General features: G+C 40.8%; 1 protein-coding gene across 1 annotated transcript in view; it reads left to right on the top strand.

Moving 5' to 3' along the window:
- Nucleotides 1-8017: 8017 nt before the first annotated feature.
- The window catches only part of UBE2G1 (ubiquitin conjugating enzyme E2 G1), a gene marked incomplete at its 5' end in the record, with an annotated part of 96897 nt that continues 82861 nt past the window's right edge, over nucleotides 8018-22053 (top strand). The window contains one exon of the mRNA XM_059907664.1: nucleotides 8018-8264. Within this exon, the coding sequence (XP_059763647.1) occupies nucleotides 8018-8264 (247 nt within the window). The remainder of the gene's footprint in view (nucleotides 8265-22053) is intronic.

The raw sequence follows: 22053 nt of genomic DNA, 5'->3' as shown, positions 1-22053 counted from the left end.
ACTGCTGCTTCCTAGTCTTTCTTCTCCTTTACCTTCACAAACCGGAGCTCTTTGAGGTTAATGCCATCTCCACTGTACCACTTATTACTCGTCTTTTTTTTTTTTTGGCCGTATCGCTCCGCCTGTGGGATTTTAGTTCCCTGACCAGTGATCGAACCCTTGCCCCCTGCAGTGGAAGCATGGAGTCTTAACCACTGGACCGCCAGGGAAGTCCCACTTATTACTCTCTTTATTGCTATTATCTGTGGACCCATTCACCAATAACTTTGTCTCCTGGTTCACAGCCTTTCCCTTCATTCTACTCCACCTCTTGTCCTTGGGGACTTAATTACCCACTACCCATGTGGAAGACCTTGCCAGTACTCCTGCCTGTCACCTCCTTGACTTCTTCTCCTCCCCTCCCCACCAGCCAGCCTCTCCTATGTTCACAGGAGACCAACTCACCACCCATCACTATACCTCAACTGAATTCTAGATTTCAAACCACCCACCCTGACCACCATTTCCTGTCCTTCCAGCCAATTTGCTTTAGTGTCTATACCACACAACTCTTCAAACTCATCAAGACCCCATTATTTGTATCACTTTTTCACTATCAGCTCCCTCCCATTTTCACTTCCTTCTCTACTCAGCTTAGAGAAGAGTCCATTACTACAGGCACTCTCTTCATACAACTTCAATGAACTTGCCTGTCTGTCTCCATCTCAATCTCCAGTTACTTGACTGGTTAGCCCCCAACCCTAAGTGTACCCCAGCTATCAGAGTTTTTCGTGCCTACACCTGAGCAACTGAAAATTGCCAGAAAAAAAAAAAAATTACCGGGCTGGACCTACTGGTTCCTTTTTCAGTTCATGACCACAAACCTCAAATAAGCACACAACACTGAGATCTCTATTTTTCCGTCTTGCATTTAGCCTTCAACCCACTTTGCTCTGCCTGCTGTCAATATTGCTCCATCAAAATCCTTCTATCAAGGTCAAAAACAGCTTCTCAGTTTCAAAATTCAGCGCGTGGTGGGGGAGGGGGAATGTGAAAGGAATCAAAATGTACAAACTTCCAGTTATAAAACAAGTCACGGGGATGTAATGTGTATCATGGCGACTATAGTTAATAATACTGTATTGAATAGTTGAAAGTTGTTAAGAGAGTACATCTTAAAAGTCTTGTGAGAAAAAATTTTTTTGTTAATTATGTATGGTGATGGATGGTAACTAGATTTATTGTGGTGATCTCAGTGTATACAAACATGGAATCATTATGCTGTACACCTGAAACTAATATGTCAATTATACCTCAATTAAAAAAATTCCAAAGGCAGAATAGATTATATAAAGATTTCTCTGAATAAAATGGTGTTAATACTGAGACCACCTGCAGGTTAATGCTGGAAATTTCTTCATTGAACATTTTCCTAAAAGATTTGAAAGACCAAGTGCACAAACATCCAGGTGTGAAATGTTACTAAATTCTTTCAGGTAGTGAAATGTGAAACAGGTAGTATGGTCATGCCTGGGTGAGTTGTTAAGTAACTTAATATATTAAGGAGACAGAATGCAGCCTTTTACACCTGCTGTTACGGGAGGCTGTACAGTACAGTGGGTAATAGCTCAGGTTTTGGCAACAGACAGTTGGGGTTTCACTCCCAATTCCACCATTTACTATGTTTTAAGAGGATTTGACATCTGAGCAGGCCACTGAATCTAAGCCTCAGTTTCCTCATCTGTAGAATGGAAATAATAGGGTTAATGTATGTAATCTGTGAGGTAATGCATCAAAGTGGTTATTCAGTTACTTTGTACATAGTGAATGTCCAATAAATGCCAGTTGTCTTAATTAAAAAAAAAATTCAGTGCATCCTTCTCAGTCTTCATCTTTCTCTACCTCTCAATACCCTGTTGCAGTTGACCATTCCTTCCTCCTGGGAACATTTGCTCCTGTCTTGGCTTTTGTAACACCCCACACTGGTTTTTCTCCTTTGTGTTCATCCCTGTTTGGGGAACTAAGATCCTGCAAGCCGCATGGTACAGTCAAAAAAAAAAAAAATTTTCAGTTCACTCTCTCCCTAGGAAACCTGATCTCTCAAAATTTGTATCTATAGATCTATAATCTATAGCCTTGGCCTCTCCTCTGAGCTCCAGTCTTATGTATGCATATGCTAATTTGACATCTCTGCTTGGATGTCTAATAAAGAGCTAAAATATAACTCATCCAAAATAGATCTGTTTATATCACCCACTTGAACCTGTTGTTCCCGTCTTCCTTTTTGAAATAAAGCCAGTTCTTCCAGGGGTCATAAACCTAGGAGTCGTCTTTCCCCTTCACCCACATTCAATCCATCAGCATGCCCTTCCTATTTTACTTCCAAAATTTATCTCAAATCCATTCCCAATCTCCCCTCCCCACACCTACTTTACCATCCTTGCCCCCATTCTGGTTCAAGTTACCACCATCTTTTGCCTCATCTTCTGCAATAACCTTCTTACTGATCTTCCAGTAAAGTCTTCTCTTTTGTATAAGTGTCAAAGGGAGTTTTAAACAATGTAAATCACCCATCTCAAGGCTTCCACTGTAACTAAACTAAAATCCAGACTCTTTCCTGTGGTCAACAAGGCCTCCTTTGTAAGATGACCCCTGTCTGCCTCTCCAACCTGCTCTTAGCACCCTTTTCATCAGGTTCCAGTAGGGCCGCCACACCCATGCTGACCCCCTTTCTAGTCTTTGGACAAGCCGAGCTCTTTCTCCTTTTTTAAAAAAATAAATTTATTATTTATTTATTCATTTATTTATTTCTAAATTGATATTCAGGGTTTACTTTTTTTCAGGGTTTACATTCTTTTTTTTTTAAGCTTTTTTTAAAATTTATTTATTTTATTTTTTTTATTTTTGTCTGTGTTGGGTCTTCATTTCTGTGCGTGGGCTTTCTCTAGTTGCTGCGAGCAGGGGCTACTCTTCGTTGCAGTGTGCAAGCTTCTCATTGCGGTGGCTTCTCTTGTTGCGGAACGTGGGCTCTAGGCGTGCGGGCTTTGGTAGTTGTGGCTTGCGGGCTCAGTAGTTGTGGCTCGCAGGCTCTAGAGCTCAGGCTCAGTAGTTGTGGCGCACGGGCTTGGTTGCTCCGTGGCATGTGGGATCTTCCCGGACCAGGGCTCGAACCCGTGTCCCCTGCATTGGTAGGCAGATTCTTAACCACTGCGCCACCAAGGAAGTCCCAAGCCGAGGTCTTTCTTACCATAGGGTCTTAGAAGTAGCTTTTCCTCAGCCTGGAATGCTCTTCCCCAGAATCCTCAAATGGCATCTCCTACTTGTAATTCAGAACTCAGCTCAAATATAATCTCTTGAGAGAGGACTTCCCTGACTACCTTATCTAAACTTTACTCTTTTCCTTACCTTTTTTATTTCTATCATATCACTTGTTATAATGATGACTTGTTTAATATTTGTTTACCTTTTTAACTGATTGTCCTCTCTCACTGGATGTCTGTGCCATGTGGGCAGGAACTTGGTCTGTCTAGTTTACTCCTGGACCCTAGGTCTTAGAATCATCTGTAGCTCACAGTAGGTGTTCAATGAACATTTGTTAGGTCAATGAACACAGAGTTAGACAGTTAGATGTGCTGACAGGAACTGGTGAAAGATCTGGGCTGGAGATAAAGATTTGGGGATTATTTTAAAAATAAATCTTAGGGCTTCCCTGGTGGTGCAGTGGTTAAGAATCTGCCTGCCAATGCAGGGGACACAGGTTTGAACCCTGGTCTGGGAAGTTCCCACATGCTGCGGAGCAACGAAGCCCATGCGCCACAACTACTGAGCCTGCACTCTAGAGCCCACGAGCCACAACTACTGAAGCCTGCATGCCTAGAGCCAGTGCTCTGCAACAAGAGAAGCCACCGCAATGAGAAGCCTGCGCACCGCAACGAAGAGTAGCCCCTGCTCGCCACAACTAGAGAAAGCCCACGCGCAGCAACGAAAACCCAACGCAGCCAAAAATAAATAAATAAAATAAATAAATAAATTTAAAAAAATCTTAATAAGCAAGGAATAGAAGGGAACTTCATTAACCTGTTAAAATGATCTACAAAAAAAATCTACAGCATGAAAAAAATAATGAAACATCAAAATAACCCTTTAAGAATGGAAAAAAACAAGGGTGCCCACTACTACTTCTACACCACTCTGCTGGAGGTCCTAGCCAGCACAGTGAGGCAAAAAGAGAAACAATGTATCAAAAGAAAGAAATAGAAACACCATTATTTGGACTTACATTATTTACATAGAAAATAAAAATAATCTATAAATTGTTAATTTAGAGTTTAGTGAGGTTGCAGGATCAACATACAAAAATCAACTGCTTTTTAAAATAATTTTTTATATACCAGAAAAATGCAGACTATCCCATTATTCTAAGCTTATTTGTGTACGTAAATGAAAACAACCATTCTGTCACTACAAAACTCACTGTGAACCCAGTTAATTAAAAAAAGAAAACATCCTAGAGACAACCAAAGCATATTATCATACTTCAAAATACAAAAAAAGGACTTTCCTGGTAGCACAGTGGTTAAGAATCCAGCTGCCAATGCAGGGCACACTGGTTCAAGCCCTAGTAAGGGAAGATCCCACATGCAGTGGAGCAACTAAGCCCGTGAGCCACAACTACTGAAGCCTGTGCTCCACAACAAGAAAAGCCACTGCAATGAGAAGCTCACACACCGCAAGGAAGAGTAGCCCCCGCTTGCTGCAACTAGAGAAAGCCTGTGTGCAGCAACAAAGACCCAACACAGCCAAAAAAAAGAAAAAAAAATCCTAAGACTATCCAGAGAAGAAAAAAAAGTAGGTCACTGAGGTCACTGACAATGGAATAAGAATCAACAGCAACACTGGATGCTAAAAGACAATGGACCAATGCTTTCACATTTTTGAAGAAAAAATATTTGACCTTAAACATAAAATTCTATACCCAGCTAAACTGGCACTTAATTATAGATGTTTAAAATAATGGCATTTTCAGCTGTTATTATAAGGACTTGGAAAATTTGCCTCATGTATACTCATCAGAAGTTATCTGATAATATGCTCCAGCAAAAGAAGGGAGTAACAAAAAATAATTAGACTTGATCTAGGATGCAGTAGACTCATCCCAGGAGAGCAGCCAAGGGGAGTCCTAAGAAGACTTCTATGTAGGAAGCGTAGCCCAAAGCAACCAGCCCAGGTTAGAGGGTAACATAGAGACTTCTAGGAGGGAGAGTTTCAAGAAAAAGGGCTTGATAGGATAAGTGGTACAATAGCACTGGGGTGGGATAGGGAAGGGAAGGATTTTAATTATACTCAAGATACTGCAAGAAAAAAAAGTATAATTAGAAATGCTAGGCCTCCAAAAAAAAAATCTGTGTAAGGAATGAAAATAATCCATTATAGTATTTGACTCTCCTATTCAACATTTACAAAGTCACAATAGTGTAAAAACCATTTATTGCTATAACTAAATATGATAATTTAATGATTTAGAATAAAAGATGGAAAGTAGCATGACAGTTAAATCCTTATCAGTTACAATAAGAATAAATATATAAGGTCTAAAATGGATAAATCAAGAAAAAGCATTATATCATTTAGAATAAATGGAGGTAACTACGAGAAGAAACTGCTAAAAGAGTTAAAAGGGATTGCCTTTGGTAAGCAGGATTTACGAATGGGGAAGGGCACATATGAGAAATACGTTTGTTTTTCACTATAATCCTTAATACACTGATTATGAACTATGTGTATTTACTACTTTGATAAAACTGAAAATTTACTTAAATAGAAAGATTTTTGGTCCAGAAAGGAGGGAGGGTGTCAGAAACGGATTTTTTTCTGGTAAAGCTAAGGAAGCTTTAGAGCCCCCGGGAAGGCTGGAATTTGTTTTAGGTGAGAGAGGAAACCATGTTGCAATCAAGCAGAATTTCTGATAACCTGCCTCAAGAGATCTCAGAGAAAGGGAACAATTTTCCAAGCATACAGCTATTTGTGGTTTATTTTCTCATTCTAAATAGACAATCCTATTCAAATGCAATTAAAAATTTTTTTTCCCTAAAGAGAGTCCTTCAAACAGGGTAAATTTTAGGTTTCACAAAACCTGGGTTAGCTCCAGGGAGTTGTTTCCCAAAGGAGTCCAGATTCACTTTTTTTTTTTAATGGTAGATTTATGTTTTTATGCAGATTCACTCTTTTTTTTTTTTTTTTTTGCTGCACTTGGGCTTTCTCTAGTTGCAGCGAGGGGGGGCTACTCTTTGTTGTGGTGCGTGGTCTTCTCATTGTGGTGGCTTCTCTTGTTGCAGAGCACCAGCTCTAGGTGCGCGGGCTTCAGTAGTTGTGGCACGCAGGCTCAGTAGTTGTGGCTCCCAGGCTCAGTAGTTGTGGCTCCCGGGCTCTAGAGCGCAGGCTCAGTCGTTGTGGCGCACGGGCTTAGTTGCTCCGCGGCATGTGGGATCTTCCCGGACCAGGGCTCGAACCGTGTCCCCTGCATAGGCAGGTGGATTCTTAACCACTGTGCCACCAGGGAAGCCCTGCAGATTCACTCTTTTTTTTTTTTTTAATTTTTTTTTTTTTTATAGTAATCTTTTATTTATTTATTTATTTATTTTTATTCTTGGCCGTGTTGGGTCTTCGTTTCTGTGCGAGGGCTCTCTCTAGTTGTGGCAAGTGGGGGCCACTCTTCATCGCGGTGCGCGGGCCTCTCACTATTGCGACCTCTCTCGTTGCCGAGCACAGGCTCCAGACGCGCAGGCTCAGCAGCTGTGGCTCACGGGCCCCGTTGCTCCGCGGCATGTGGGATCTTCCCAGACCAGGGCTCGAACCCGTATCCCCTCCATTAGCAGGCAGACTCCCAACCACTGCGCCACCAGGGAAGCCCCAGATTCACTCTTAATGTTCATTTGTTCCTTTTAATTCTTGTTTTAGGGGGAGAGTGAGGACAATTTTTTCGGTAATTTTTGGAATCAAGAAAATGTATTAGAACCTGGTCCTCCTCTGGCTACCTTACCTGGAGCTCACAGAGACTGTAAGACCTTTGAGGATAGGAACAGAGCTGTATTCTCTGTGTCTTCTACAGTTCAGGTACAAAGTTAATGCAGGTTCAGTAAATATTTTTGAAGGAACAGATACATTTGAGTGCCATTAGGTATCATTTTTCCTTCTTCTCCGTCTCTTTATTAAGACTGTTATGCAAGGCAGAAAGCTGTGGGAATGAGGATGAGAAGAGGTAGAGCGGGGTAAGGTTGCTTTTTCCAAGCCCTAGATCCCACACTTAGACTTCACATAGTAGATGCCTTTCTGGATATTTTGTACCGTGTATAGCAGATTTTGCTAATCTCAACTCACTTTACACATAGAGATTATTAACGATGTTTAAACATGTTGTGCTATGAGACGCAGAACATTTTACTTATTTCAAGAATCTTTTTGTGCAACTTTCTGTAAAGTGAATTACCAGCATATATGAAAGTCAATTTTGGGGGTGTGCTTAAAATGGGGCACACCAGTACTAAGTTCGGCTTTAACAATGACTAATTCGCACACCATGTGTGGAGTGTTAGATAGCTGTTGGGCGCTCGCCAACAACTAGGCATCACCACTTCTTTTAGCCCCTTCACTCTCAGACCACCTGCTTCGACCCGGAGGTGCTGTCTTGATCCCCCGCGACCTCTTTGTCATGGCGTCCGCGGGGCGTCTCCCGCCGAGGCCCCGGCACCCAGCCAGGCGGCGACCTTCCCAAGATGGCGGCGTCAGGGGCCACTGCGCGGAGGGGGCGGGGTTCCGCCTCCGGAGGCGGGGCAGGGAGCCAGAGGGGTCGGCCTAGCGGGAGGGCAGCTTCCGAAGTAGGCAGCCCCAGCGCGCCTGCGTGGAGCGACCCTGCGCGCAGTGAGGCAGTGGCGGGGGAAGGCACCGGTGGGGCCGACTGGCGGGTTGAAGGAGGGAAGCGGGCGAGCGAAGTCCCAGTGCGCGCCGCGGCGGCACGGGTACCCTCCCCTTCCGGGCGTGAGGCGCTGTGAGGAAAGCTGAAGCGAGCGGACTCGCACCGGCAGCGAGACGCCGCTACCGCCGCCCCAGCCCAGCCTCCCTCGGCTTCGGCGCTCCCGTCGTGGGGGCCCGGGTTCCTCAGCACACCCAGCTCCAGCAGCCCCAGAGCCTGTCCCCAGTCTTTCGGAAGCCCCGGCGCCAGCCCGGGCCCTTGGCGGGGAGGATGACGGAGCTGCAGTCGGCACTGCTACTGCGAAGACAGCTGGCAGGTGAGCGGGCGGGCGGAGGGGCGCCGGCCCGGGCCGCGATCGCGGCGAGCAGCTGCCCGCTCCTCCTCTCCTCCTCCTGGGCGCTCCCGGGCGGGCGGCCGGACGGGCGAGGGGAAGCGGCAGCCCCCGGCGAGGCCGGGCGCGGGCCTGCGAGGTTGGTGAGCCAGGGCGCCAGTCCCGGCCGGGCCCATCACTTCTTTCCCTGCTTTCTTAGGGCATTAGGGGCGGGGACGCGCCCCAGCCTCGGCCCCAGGATCTGGCCTGCCGCCCCGGGGGAAGGAGGGGAGGTTGCCCCCTCCCCCACTGTTCGGTGGGATGTTGCGGGGGAGGGGCTGTAGGTCCCCAGCCCCGGCGGACCCTCCCTGGAGGGGCGGGTCCGGGCTCAGGTGCGGCAGAGGCCGCCGGACCCCCGAGGCAGGAAGAGCGTCTGGGCCGGGCCGGCTGCGCGTCCCGGGCTCGGGTGTCCGAGCCGCGGGCGGACAGCCGGGGGCCGGGTGGGCGAGAGGAACTGGCCCCCGGGCGGATAGGTGAGGCGCGCCAAACTTCTGCCCAGGCAGCGCCGGGTCCACGGAGTTGTGGCGGACAACAAAAGCCCCGGCCTCCGCGGCCTCGTCGCGGGCCCGCGGGGTCTGAGAACCCTGCGGGGCGCGGGACGCCGCCTCGCCTGCCTCTGCCTGGCACGGGCTCCGGCTGCGCCGCCCGGCTGGGGGAGGGTAGAGAGCCGAGCGCCGAGAGCCGCTCGCTGGCCGGCTCGGGGCTTTGTGCTCCGAGCGACTCCGGCTCCTGAGCAGGCCTGCGGGTCCCCGGGGCTGAGGCCCGCGGGCTCTGGCTTGGGGCGGTGGCCGGTCTGCCTCCCCAGAGGTGCCTGCGTCCCCCCTCCCCCATTGTCCCGGCCTCCGGCCGTTTGCGGCTTCCAGGTTGACTTTTTAGGGGGTTGGCTCCGACTCTGCTAGGACTGTGTGAGCGGAGCATGCGCACTGGGGACAGGGACGTACGTGTGCGGAGTGGAAGGGGGGAGGCGGGTTGGTGGCTTCACAATGCCGCCCCACGTGCTGCCAGATTTAAAGAGAAATGAACCAGCAGTTACCACTGCTGCCCAACGCCCAGCCTGTGTCCTTCTCCGTTCTGACGGATCTTCACCTCCCCACTCCACAGCCAGCGGCCCTGAGCCCTCGGCAGAACCCAGAGGCTGGAATGAAGACATCTATTTTTGAAATAGGTTTACTAAGACTTAGGTTGAGGTGTTAGTTAAATCACCTTTATGGCTTCTTAAGGAAAAGGTTGTCAGGGGCTGTTACAGGTTGTATAATTAGGTTTATTATTAGAGCATGAGCAAGCAGGTTTGGACAAGTACTAAAGTTCTAAATGCTCAGGGGGAGTGACGGAGTGAATGGAGAATTTCTGGTGATACCTGTGTCCATCGCAAATGTATTGGGCAAGCAGTGAAAGAATAACTTTACTGAATCTTATATTTGCAAACACACGTTACTCTTATGTGTATTTTTCTGGTTTGTTTTGTTTTGGAGGAAGGAATTAAGATGTTCTTTTTTCTCCCTAAGAATACTTTAATCAGAATAAGTTTTAATTATGTGGTGAACTGTTAAACAGTATTAAAATACTAAATCAGTATTAAAACAGTACTCAACTCTTTCATAATGTGAAAGATACATATTTTAAAGGTGTAAAATAAGTTAAGTAGTTACTAAGAAAGTAAAGTATGACTAATAACAGTGTTACCAGCAGCAGTATTTCAAAATTCTTGCCAACCTATTTGTGAACGGACTGTAAATTTTGATAGCCACTTGGTTCAGTTTTGCACTCTTTTACAAGATTAATCCCAAATATTGATAAGACATTTCCCAAAGCTCTTTCTTAATGGTTGACTTTTTGATAAGGCACACCAAGATATGCTTTAAGTTTGGAGGACGGAATGATTTAGTTTGTAATTTTTCATGCCTCCTTATAAAGTTACTTAGCTGCTGATTAATTTTCTTGTCTTCTTGATCAGAAACAATGGACTGTTCTTAATATTTTCTTAAATTTTTGAAGGTTATTGATTAACATGCTCAAAATGTATAAAACAGGCCAAGGCCAGTGTATTAAGGAAAATGTGAAAATACCAAGTTTATTGGGAAGACTTGATAAAACTACATACTGAAATAAAGGCCCTGTTGTATTTTAGTCGTTAGTAGTACATTGAGCTTTTTGGTTTTTCAAATATCATTTGAAAATAGGAAAGAATGGTAAAGTGTAATCTCTTGAAATAATTTAGAGTGAACTTTTGGAAGGCTTAATAATAAATGCTTTGAAAATCTTGAAATGTATTGAACTGAGTAGACACACAAACCTAAGCCATTCTGGCTGCTAGAATTTCAGAAACTTAACAACAACAGTGGCTAACAATAGTACATTTATTGAGCCCCTAGTCTGCCAGTCCTGAAGGATTTTACTTCATTACTTGAGGGGAGAATTTATTGTGTGTGTGTGGTGTTTTGTTGGTAACTGTAATGAAGAACCTGGTTACTTTCTGAGTGAAGCAGAATGGTTCCTTGGGTTGCAGAGTTTCTCAGCCTCAGCACCACTGATATTTTGGGCTGATTATTGTTGTGAAGGCCTATACTATGCATAATAGAATGTTTAGCAGCATTCTTGGCCCCTACCCACCAGATGCCAGTAGTACATACACCTCCTCAGTTGTGACAACCAAAAATGTCTCTGTTGCCAGATGTCCCCTGAGGATCATAGTCATCTGAGGTTGAAAACTCTCTGGTTTAAGGTGTTTTAGTTAAGACCATAATGGCCATTGTGAAGCAAGTAAGAACACCTAACAGATTCATGAAATCAGATAGGTTGTGTATTTCTTTGTGGGTATTATTAGACCATGACTTACTCCGTTGCGAATTCAGCAGTCACAGTTCAGTTTTTGCAGCGCATAATGCTAAACACTAAGAAATCCCACAGCACAAGAGATAATATAATTTTTTTTTTGAAAAGGTATTGTAAACAGTGGTTAAAAATACAAAGAGTATAAAAAGGTTTAGTTTTTCCATCCCGACCCACGCTGCTTTTCTTGGAAGCAGCCATCATTGATAATTTCTTGTGTGTCTTCTTATACTGTATATGTTTATATAGCTATATATGTTTATATGGGCTAACGATTGCTGAGGACTAGCATAGCATCTACCAAGCATTTCGCTGAGAGCTTTATGTGTATTATCTCATTTAATCCTCCTAATAAGGAAATTGAGGCTAAGAGAGTATCAGTAACTTGCCCAATGTCACACAGGTAGTAAGTGGTGCTGCTAGATTCATATTCAGGACCTTCTTATTAGAGACATCGTTGTTTTTAATTGGCTATATTGTCTTCCAGGGAGCAACAATTTAACACAATTGTGAAATACGGTTTTATAAATTTAAATATTTGAGCTTAATTTATCCAGTAACTACCAAAATGATTGGGGAAATGTTCTCATCTTAATAAAATTTTATGTACGAAATAATGCACATTAAAATCTAAGTGATATTCTTAAGGTAATCATAAAAAGATGTTTTAGCCGTTGACACTTTACGACCAACATTCTGCAGAATGTCATAGATTGAAAGTAGCGCTAAGCTTTTTTGTGTTAGCAGTTAACTCTGAGAAAATAAATTGGACTAATTGGACTTATTCCCTACTATAACCATACTAACTTTTACTTTATGACAAGCATTTATAAAGAATAAGAGGATTTTTTTTTTTTAAGATCACTTGAGTTTTTTTTAACATTGACAACACAGTAGTTGCTTTCTCATAGTTACCTGTCATCCCAGAACTAGCCAGAATCTCTTAAGCAGTAACAATAATTGAACTCCTTTTACTGTAGAAATTTTGATTGCATATTTTAAAGTAATCTGCAACATTCCCAAATCTTTGTCTCCTTGTCTACCCATGTAAGTAGGTTGTGATGAGTTAGTTATGTGTGTTTCTCAGATTTATGTGCAATAAAATCACTTGGGAGTATGTTAAAAATACAGATTCCTGGCCTCATTTTCACAGAGTATTAGTCTACATGTCCAGATGGGGCCAAAGAAAGCCCAATTTTTAATTTTTCTCATTGGCCTTTCTAGAATGTGTTGGCATTCTGACATAAAATTTCATAATCTTAAAGTAGCAGAAATATAGTAATGGATTATCGACAGGAATACCCTAGTGGTAGAAGATTCTAGGTGATGAGCAGAATGTTAATATTCGTATATTAATAGTTGTTTACCCACGTATTTAGAAATAGAAGAAAAGTCTAAAGGTAAGTTTATATTTCATCAAACTACTAATTGTTTAATAGAGTTTGGGAATTTTTATATCCAGAAATCATTACACTGTTATAGAAATAATGCAACTACTATATGCTGTCAGAAAAAAAGTATAAATGAAACAGACATTGTGGCTGAGGGAGGGGTGTTGGATGATTTGTAATCCCTGTAGTGGAGGGAGCAGCAAGGAATTATGCATCTGATGTTATGTTACAGAATCTTATTTCAAAATATGTACATATATTGAATCATGTGTATACCTTAAACACACACAATGTCATATGTCAATTTTATCTCGGTAAAGCTGGGAAAAAAGTCTAATTTTTTAGTGAGTAAGTGAATTTTCTTAACATTAGGGAGTAAATGTTTTAAGTTATAATTTGTGCTACTCTGAATATTTTTGATATATAATGAAATTTAGTTGTTTATAAGTAATGGTAGTTTAATTTTGTATAAACTCAGAATGAAACGTACTCGTCTTTTGTAATGGATGATCTCACTTTCTCAAGTACTGCTTAATATATTAAAATGCTGAAGTAAACTCTAATTTGTACGTATTAGTATATTAGTATAATCTGTACTTACTGTAAAGTAGTGCCAAAGTATATGGTTTTATTATATAGTTTATATGAGTTAATACACATTATATTTGGTGATATGGGTGCATATAAATGTGACATTAGATGCCTTCATTATTAATAGAGTGATATCGAGTGCGGAAAATCTGAAAATCCATTCACTACTACTATATTATTGTTGCTTTTTGACTTTTCAGGTGAAGAGAGTTTGTATATATCAAGAAGACTTCCAGTTCTTGGGTTATTTGATCTTGTTTACTTTAGTGCAAGTTTCTTTGAGGAGGGCATGCTAATTTATTGTAAATTGTAGTGTGGATGTGCTTTTGCTTCAAGCAAGTAAAATGCTAAGCATTCTTTTATTTTAATGGACTCACTTCAATTTAGGATGAAGGATTTTGCATTTCTGAATTATTGAGAAATATTTTTGTTAGAATTTAAAACACTAGATGACCTGCAAAAGTCTGTTTAATGCCATCCTTGACTGGTTTATAGGAAATAACTTTTCAGAGAGGAAAGCATAGTATATGCTTATGGAACCAGCCTGGCCAAGTAAACGTAGTATAGTTATATTTGGTTGAAGGCATTTCAGCCACAGAAAAGTACAAATAAAAAAAAGCAAATATTTTGCAAATTTTGGTAACAAACATGAATTATTGGTATGAACAGATAAATGAGGGAATAAGAATAAAATGCGTCTTTGGGAAATAAGATATATACATGTTAAAATACAGAATTAAAAAATTTTTCACCTAGTGCAAGATAGTATTAGGCTAATTCAAGTAAATCAGAATTTTTTTTTTTGGCTGTGCCACGCGGCTTGCGGGATTTTACTTCCCTGACCAGGGATTGAACCTGCGCCCTCGCAGTGAAAGTGTGGATGCTAACCACTGGACGGCCAGGGAATTCCCTAAAAAAGGAATTTTTATCAGTGCTGTTCCATTGATAGATTCTGGCCCTCAAAGAAACAGCTAGGAACAAATTCTGTAGTTTATTGCAGTTGCTGTAGAGATGTGTACTTCTCTTTATGATGTTAAGTTCTAGAAAATTTTTGAAAAGTTAATTTTTGTAAGTGGAAATGTTTACCTTTTATTGATGTTCTATGTTAATGTCTAATAACTTAGAAAAACTGCTACTCTTCCTTTTCTGCTTTTCTTCGCCTTTCTTGTCCATTGGTTAGGGATCTGTTAAAAGTATAAACAACAAAGAACCTAATAATGCCCTTTATATTAGAAGACACTTTTGATTTGCTTTTGAATGTACTTATGCTTTAATTATATTATCAATTTCTTATATAAGGTGTATTTTAATTAGAGTTTCTATTTCAAGACAGAGTAATTTTAGGCAAAGTAGACATGGTGCCAAAAGCATGATCTATAAAAGGAGGAAATATTGGTAAACTGGACATCATCAAAATAAAAAACTTTTGTTTGTGAAAGGCAAACGAAAAGACAAGCTGCAAACTGGAAGAACAAAATTGCAAACTACCTGACAAAAGACTGATCTAGAAAATATAAAGAACTCTTCAAAACTCAACAGTAAAAGAAAACAGCCTGTTTAGAAAATGAGCAAAAGACATGAACGACATTTCAGATGGCAAATAAGCAAATAAAAAGTTATTCAACATCATTAAACACCAGGGAAATGAAAATTGAAACCACAGTAAGATATCACCACATACCTATATAGAATAGTTAAATTAAAAGAGATTAACACCAAATGCTGGCCAGGGGAGGCAGAAAAACTTCATCTCTCATACATTGCTGGTAGGAATGTAAAATGGTACAGCCAGTGTGGAAGCAGTTTGTAGTTTCTTGTTAAACTAAATATACACTTACCATACAACCCATCAAGTACACATTTGGGCATTTATTTTAGAGAAATGAAAACTTATGTCCTCATAAAAACTTACATGCAAATGTTCATAGTAGCTTTATCAGTAATAACTGCAAACTGGAAACAACCCAGATGTCCTTCAGTGGGTGAGTAAACTGTGGTACATCCATATCATGGAATATACTACTCAGCAATAAAAAGAAATATACCATTGATACACAGAACAACTTAGATGATTTCAAGGGAGTTATGCTGAATGAAAAGTTAATCTCAAAATGTTGCATATTCTGTGATTCCATTTATATAAAATTCTTTTTTCTGTGTGGTAAAAAACATAAAATTGACCATCTTAACCATTTTTAAGTGTATGGTTCAGTAGTGTTAAGTATATTCACATTGTTGTGAAACAAATCTCCAACTCTTTCATCTTGAAAAACTGAAAGTCTATACCCATTAAACAACTCTCCCTTTCCCCCTTGACCTAGCTGCTGCTAACAACTGTTTTACTGTTTCTCTGCATTTGATTCATATAAGTAAATTCATACAGTATTTGTCTTTTTGTGACTGGGTCATTAGTGTAACGTATGTTGTAGCATATGACAGGATTTCCTTCCTTTTAAGGCTGAATAATACTCCACTGTCTGTATACACCACATTTTGTTAATCCATTCATCTGTAGATGCATTTGGGTTGCTTTCACTTGTTAGCTATTGTGATTATTGCTGCTGTGAACATGGGTGTGCAGATATCTCTTCAAAATCCTGCTTTCAGTTCTTTTGAATATATACCCAGAAGTGGGATTGCTGGGTCATATGGTAGTTCTGTTTTTTAAAAATAAACCTTATTTTTAGAGCCATTTTATTTTTTATTTTATTATTTTATTTTATTTTATTTTTTGGCCACGCGGCACGGCTTGTGGGATCTTAGTTCCCTGATCAGGGATTGAACCTGCGCCCCAGCAGTGAAAGCGCCGAGTCCTAACCATTGGACCACCTGGGAATTCCCTTTAGAGCTGTTTTAAATTCACAGCAAAATTGAGTGAAAGATACAGAGATTTCCCATAGTACCCCCTGCCCCCACACAAGCTTAGCTTCCCCCATTCTCAGCATCCTCCGCCAGAGTAGTGCATCTGTATTGAGAAGTTTTATTTTTTATGTTTTTGAGCGACCTCCATACTGTTTTCCGTAGCAGCAGCACCATTTTACAACCCCGCCAACACTGTACAGGGCTCCAATTTTCTCCACTTGTTCTCCAACACTTGTTTTTTTGATTGTAGCCATCCTGATTGATGTGAGGTGATATGGTTTTGATTTGCATTTCTCTGATAATTACTGACATTAAGCAACTTTTCCCATCTTCGTTGGCCTTGGTAGATCGCCTTTGGCAAAATGTTGATTCAAGTCCTTTACCCGTTTTTAAAATTAGGTTATTTGATTTTTTGTTGTTAAGTTGTACATGTTCTTTATATACTATGGATATTAACCTTTTATCTGATACGTAATTTGCAAATATTTTCTCTCTTTCCATAGGTTGCCTTTTAACTCTGATTATATCCTTTGCATAAAAGTTTTTAAGTTTGATGTAGTTCCAGGTGTCTATTTTTGCTTTTGTTGCCTGTGCTTTTGGTGTCACATCCAAGAAATCAGTGCTAAGTCCAATATCACAAAACTTCTCTAGTAGTTTTATAGTTTAGGTCTCACGTTAGGTCTTTAATCCGTTGTGGGTAAATTTTTGTATGTCGTGTAAGATAAGGGTTCAACTTCATTCTTTTCTATATGAATATCCAGTTTTCCCAACACCATTCGTTGAAGAGACTTCCCTTTCCCCATTGAATGGTCTTAACACCCTTATAAAATTCTTGAAATGACAAAATTGTAGAGATGGAGAATAGATTAGTGGTTTTTAAGGATTAAGGATGGTAATAGTGTGTTGCTATAAGGCGGCTGCATAAAGGATCTTTGTGGTTATGGAACTGTTTCTATCTTATAGTGGTTACACAAATCTGCAAATGTGATAAAATTGCATAGAGCTATACACACACACAAATAAGAGTGATACAATAAGAATAAAGTGTGTGGATTGTGCCAATGTCAATTTCTTGGGTCCGCTATTATACGATAGTGATGCAGGATGTTAGCATTGAGAGAAACTGGGTAAAGGGTATAGGAGATCTTTCTGTTCTGTTTTTTCCATTGCCCTATAAATCTGTGTATTAAAATAAAAAACTTTAAAAAGTCACTTGTAACCAGAGCATTTTTATCAGTCTTTTTTCATGTAGAGAACTCCTTTTTAAACTTACTATTCATAGTTATAAACATAGCAACATAATTGCCATAACAACACTTTCAAGGAATAGGAAGTTGGAATTGAGAAATCTGTAGTTTGAGGTAGAAATTGCATCTTAATTTTAAATAATCCTCCTTTAAACTTCTTGTGTTGTCGTTTGGAAAATAGAAGAGAGGATCAGTACAAAAGCTCATTTATTGAGCTCTTCAGTTGCATTGAGAAATGCTGGGGGAATGCAAAGATAATTGATATGGTATTCCTGCCTTGAGGTGCTACATTTTGTAGGCGTTGATGGACATGTAAACAAAGTTATAATGCAACATAAGTACATATTGCAGTATAAGTATAAAATACATGTGGAAGGAGCAGAAGGTAGCACTGAGGAAGGAGTGATTAATTATGGGAGAGTACAGTGAAGTCAGGGAAGGCTGCATAGGAAAAGGACTATATTTTGGATACAGCAGAATCAAGATGTCAGTTCTTTTAAGAGCATTAACTTATATATTAAAAAAAACTTTGAATTTAGCAGTGTAGAAAAAACAGTAATTAGAATTACTTAGCATGACAGAAGTCTAAAGTTGACAGATTTAAAACAAATAGGTATTTATGAAAGACAAATAACCCTGTTGAAGATTTCCAAGAAAATAGTCTGGGCACAACTTTCAAGGGATGGCAGTAATTTGTAATTAAAAAAATTTTGTAAAGAACTTAAGCCTGCTTACTTCACTAACATATAAAAGAGGGAAGAGGGCAGGAAGGAAACAGGTTACTCTTCATGATCCTAGACTTTCCATATGTGGTCACATTCAGTTCTTACAGCAAATGTTTGGAGTAAATATTATCACCTTTTTGAGATAAGGAAATTAAGGTTTATATTATATCTCGTATTTCGCCAAGCTAACCCTGATGGAGCTGGCTGGCAGAAATATATCTGTCTGCCGATGAAACCCAAGCCCTTTCCATATCAATAGTTTCTTTAACATTTGGGGGCTTCTTAGACTCCTTTGAGAATTTAGTAAGCATTAAAGACCTTCTCCTGAGAAAAATGCATACAATTTTGGGTATAATTTTGGAGGTTTTTGTGATCTCTTGAGTGAAGCTCATTTATGCACATATAGTACTGTCTCTTACATCATTCAGCAAATTTGATGCCTGTTTTGTATAGTATATAGGGATGCCAAATGAATAAGTTATTCTTGTATTCTAGGAACTTGTAGTCTGTAGAAAATCCTCAGAGGGCTGCTTTAAAATACTGTATCAGAGAAAGTCAGGGAAAGCTTGCTTCTACCTGGAAGGCTTTTGAGGAGTTGGTGGCATTTATTTGTGCTTGACTTTTAAAGGATATGTAAAATTTGATCACATAAAATAGGAAAGTATTTAAAGCTGAGGGAAAAGAACAAGCAAGACAGAAAGCTTGTTCTGAAAACAATTCAGTGTGATTGGAGTATATGATAAACTGAACTAGTGGGAAAATAATATTTGGAAAGGTTGGTTTTATTTGTGGAATACTGTAAAGATACTGAAGAATAGAGTCACTGAGGGGGGGGGAGGTGATGTGATCCAAAGTATGTGGGACCAGTGCTTCTCATTATCTGTGGTGAAAGACCAATTTAAAAAAATTTTCCAGGGACTTCCCTGGTGGTCCAGTGACTAAGACTCCATGCTGCCAATGCAGGGGGCCCAGGTTCGATTCCCTGGTCAGGGAACTGGATCCCACATGCCATAACTAAGAGTTTGAATGTCGCAACTAAAAGATCCCGCGTGCGGCCACGAAGACCTGACACAGCCAAGTAAGTAAATAAATATCAATTCATTATATAATATTTTAAAAAGCAATAAAAATGAATTATTAGAAAAATGAAATAAAGACAGATTCCAGCCCATATTTATAATGTTAGGTTCATCGTATAAAATGACCATCAAATTGCTATCTGAGTTTTGAAGTGCTTCCTTTGGCTTGTGGTCACAGACCAGTAACAGTTTGGTGGATTGGCACCAGTTAAGGGGCCACACTTCAGCACTGCTTTGGGCAGAGTGGAGAATGATACTAGACTACGGTCTCTCCATAAGGACAGAGATTTTTGTTTTTGTTTATTAACTGACATATCACAGATGCCTAGAAGGGTGACTGAAACAGCAAGCAACCAGTAAATACTTACTGAATAGATTAAAATTACCATTCTAGATCTGTCCCCCCCCCCCCCACAGGATTTAAGCACATGTGAACTGAACCTTTTAAGGTAGAAAGGGAAACAATTAGAATACTTCCATTCAGTAAACATTTAATTCCTTCTATATGCCAGGCCCTGGGAATACAAAGATTCATGATACAATTCCAGGCTTCCCCTTCTAGTGGGGAGCGTAGACTTTTATAAATAAATATTGGTTGATAATTAGAATATATATACTTCACCACAGTAGTATAGACATTCTTGCCCCTATACCACACCCCCCTTCACTTATTTACAGTATAGCTTTGACCAGATGATACTTGTTGGGCACCTTCAGTGCCTCAGCAAGGTCCTTATTTTTCTCTCAAAGCAGTTTCTCTAATGGACAACTTTATCTACTATGACTAGTTTTTCTAACTCTTTATAATTTACCTCAAAAATTAAAGGTTTTCTCCCCCCACCTTTTAAAGCTTTTTTTACTTTTTTAAAAAAAAAATTAATTTATTTTTGGCTGCATCGGGTCTTCATTGCTGCGCGCGGGCTTTTCTCTAGTTGTAGTGAGCGGGGGCTACTCTTCGTTGTGGTACGCAGGCTTCTCATTGCAGTGGCTTCTCTTGTTGCCGAGCATGGGCTCTAGGCGCGTGGGCTTCAGTAGTTGCGGCACATGGGCTCAGTAGTTGTGGCTCCCGGGCTCTAGAGCGCAGGCTCAGTAGTGGCGCACGGGCTTAGTTGCTCCACGGCATGTGGGATCTTCCCGGACCAGGGCTCGAACCCATGTCCCCTGCATTGGCAGGCGGATTCTTAACCACTGCGCCACCAGGGAAGTCCCTTTTTTAACTTTTTTTTCTTTCTTTTTTTTTTTAAATGTCTTCAAAGTTTCTTTCCGGTCCTCAACCTTAGCTATCTTAGGTTTCCTACCAAGGTGGTTAGCCACATTTTCCAGAGGAGGAAACTAAGTTTGGCTTATTCACAATAGCAGAACCAAGACAGCTAGATTTCATTACTCTCTGAGCCTGTTCTTTAACAGTATTTAAACAAGGTCTATATAGAGACTGTAAAAATGTGTTGATCCAATTATTCCTTTCCTACTTGGGTCCTAGGGTGTCTGTGGGGTCATATGTTCTTTGATTTTCTTATGTTTTTGAGGGTGAGTTAAATGTTCTTAAAATAAATGTCAGGTAACCTAAATCAAGGTATTCTAAAGGAAAATGGAATGTGTATGTTTTAAAATACAACTTTCCTAATTACAAATGAACATGTTTATTGTAGATTTGGAAAAGATAAAACATGATACAAACATCAGCCATCCCTTTGTAGCTTAACATTTGATTATTTTTCTTTTCATTGCATTTTGCCTGTTTTGTAAATTGAAATTCTGAAAGGAAGAACCTTTTTTTTTTTGATGTGGACCACTTTTAAAGTCTTTATTGAATTTATTACAATTTTTTTTTAAGCTTTTAAAAATTTTTTTTTGGCTGCGTTGGGTCTTCGTTGCTGCGCATGGGCTTTCTCTAGTTGCGGCGAGCGGGGCCTACTCTTCGTTGAGGTGCGCGGGCTTCTCACTGCAGTGGCTTCTCTTGTTGCGGAGCACGGGCTCCAGGCGTGTGGGCTCAGTAGTTGTGGCTCGCGGGCTCTAGAGCACAGGCTCAATAGTTGTGGCGCACGGGCTTAGTTGCTCCGCAGCATGTGGGATCTTCCCGGACCAGGGCTTGAACCAGTATCCCTTGCGTTGGCAGGCGGATTCTTAACCCCTGTGCCACCAGGGAAGCCCTTAAACTCGATTTTAAACTCGGGTCATCCATCTTATTACCAAAACTACTGCTTTTTATACAATAGTACACTGTTAAATTCTGAAAACTTTGTGACTTTTGGAAGGGGAACTACTATTGCTTGTGGCCTCACCTGACATTTTGAGTTTGTCTGTTTCTCATCTTCTACGCTGTAGGATTCTAAAACTAAAATATCTGTCTATTTCAAGGCTTATGTAGAGAGGGGTGTTACTCTGAGACTTCCCTTAATATTCTTTTACCTAGTAGGATAATATTTATTTTTTGTATTTAGTAGTGTATAGGGTGGTTTATATTGTCATCATTAGCAGTCTAGGACTTTGGACTGTGCTTTATTCAAACTGCTGTGGAGCTCTGTGGTGGGTAATTCCCCAGGGAAATACTGTATCTTCAATGTCTCTTCTGGTTGTTTTTACATCTCTCCCTTAGGATTATACCTTTGCTGCAACTTCTGCCCTTAGCATTTGCCTGGTGGAAAAAGAACAAAACTGTCATTAACCAGTTTGGTTTATATTTAACTCTTGCAGGTGCAGCAGTGGCACAGTGAGGGTGCTGTGCTTCCCGCTGCCCTCTTCAGGGTCTAAGGCATATGGTATGGCTGTTGGGGGAAGCAGTGCCACTGTGATAGGCCTTTTTTTCTTTAAATAAACGTTTTTTAAAAAATTTATTTATTTTATTTATTTATATTTGGCTGTGTTGGGTCTTCGCTGCTGCACACGGGCTTTCTCTAGTTGCGGCGAGCGGGGGCTACTCTTCATTGCAGTGCGTGGGCTTCTCATTGCGGTGGCTTCTCATTGCGGAGCACAGGCTCTAGGTGCGTGGGCTTCAGTAGTTGTGGCACGCG

Source organism: Balaenoptera ricei, chromosome 20 (assembly GCF_028023285.1).
Source record: "Balaenoptera ricei isolate mBalRic1 chromosome 20, mBalRic1.hap2, whole genome shotgun sequence".
In the NCBI taxonomy this organism is placed as follows: domain Eukaryota; kingdom Metazoa; phylum Chordata; class Mammalia; order Artiodactyla; family Balaenopteridae; genus Balaenoptera; species Balaenoptera ricei.
This window is presented reverse-complemented; position numbering and strand designations above follow the sequence as displayed.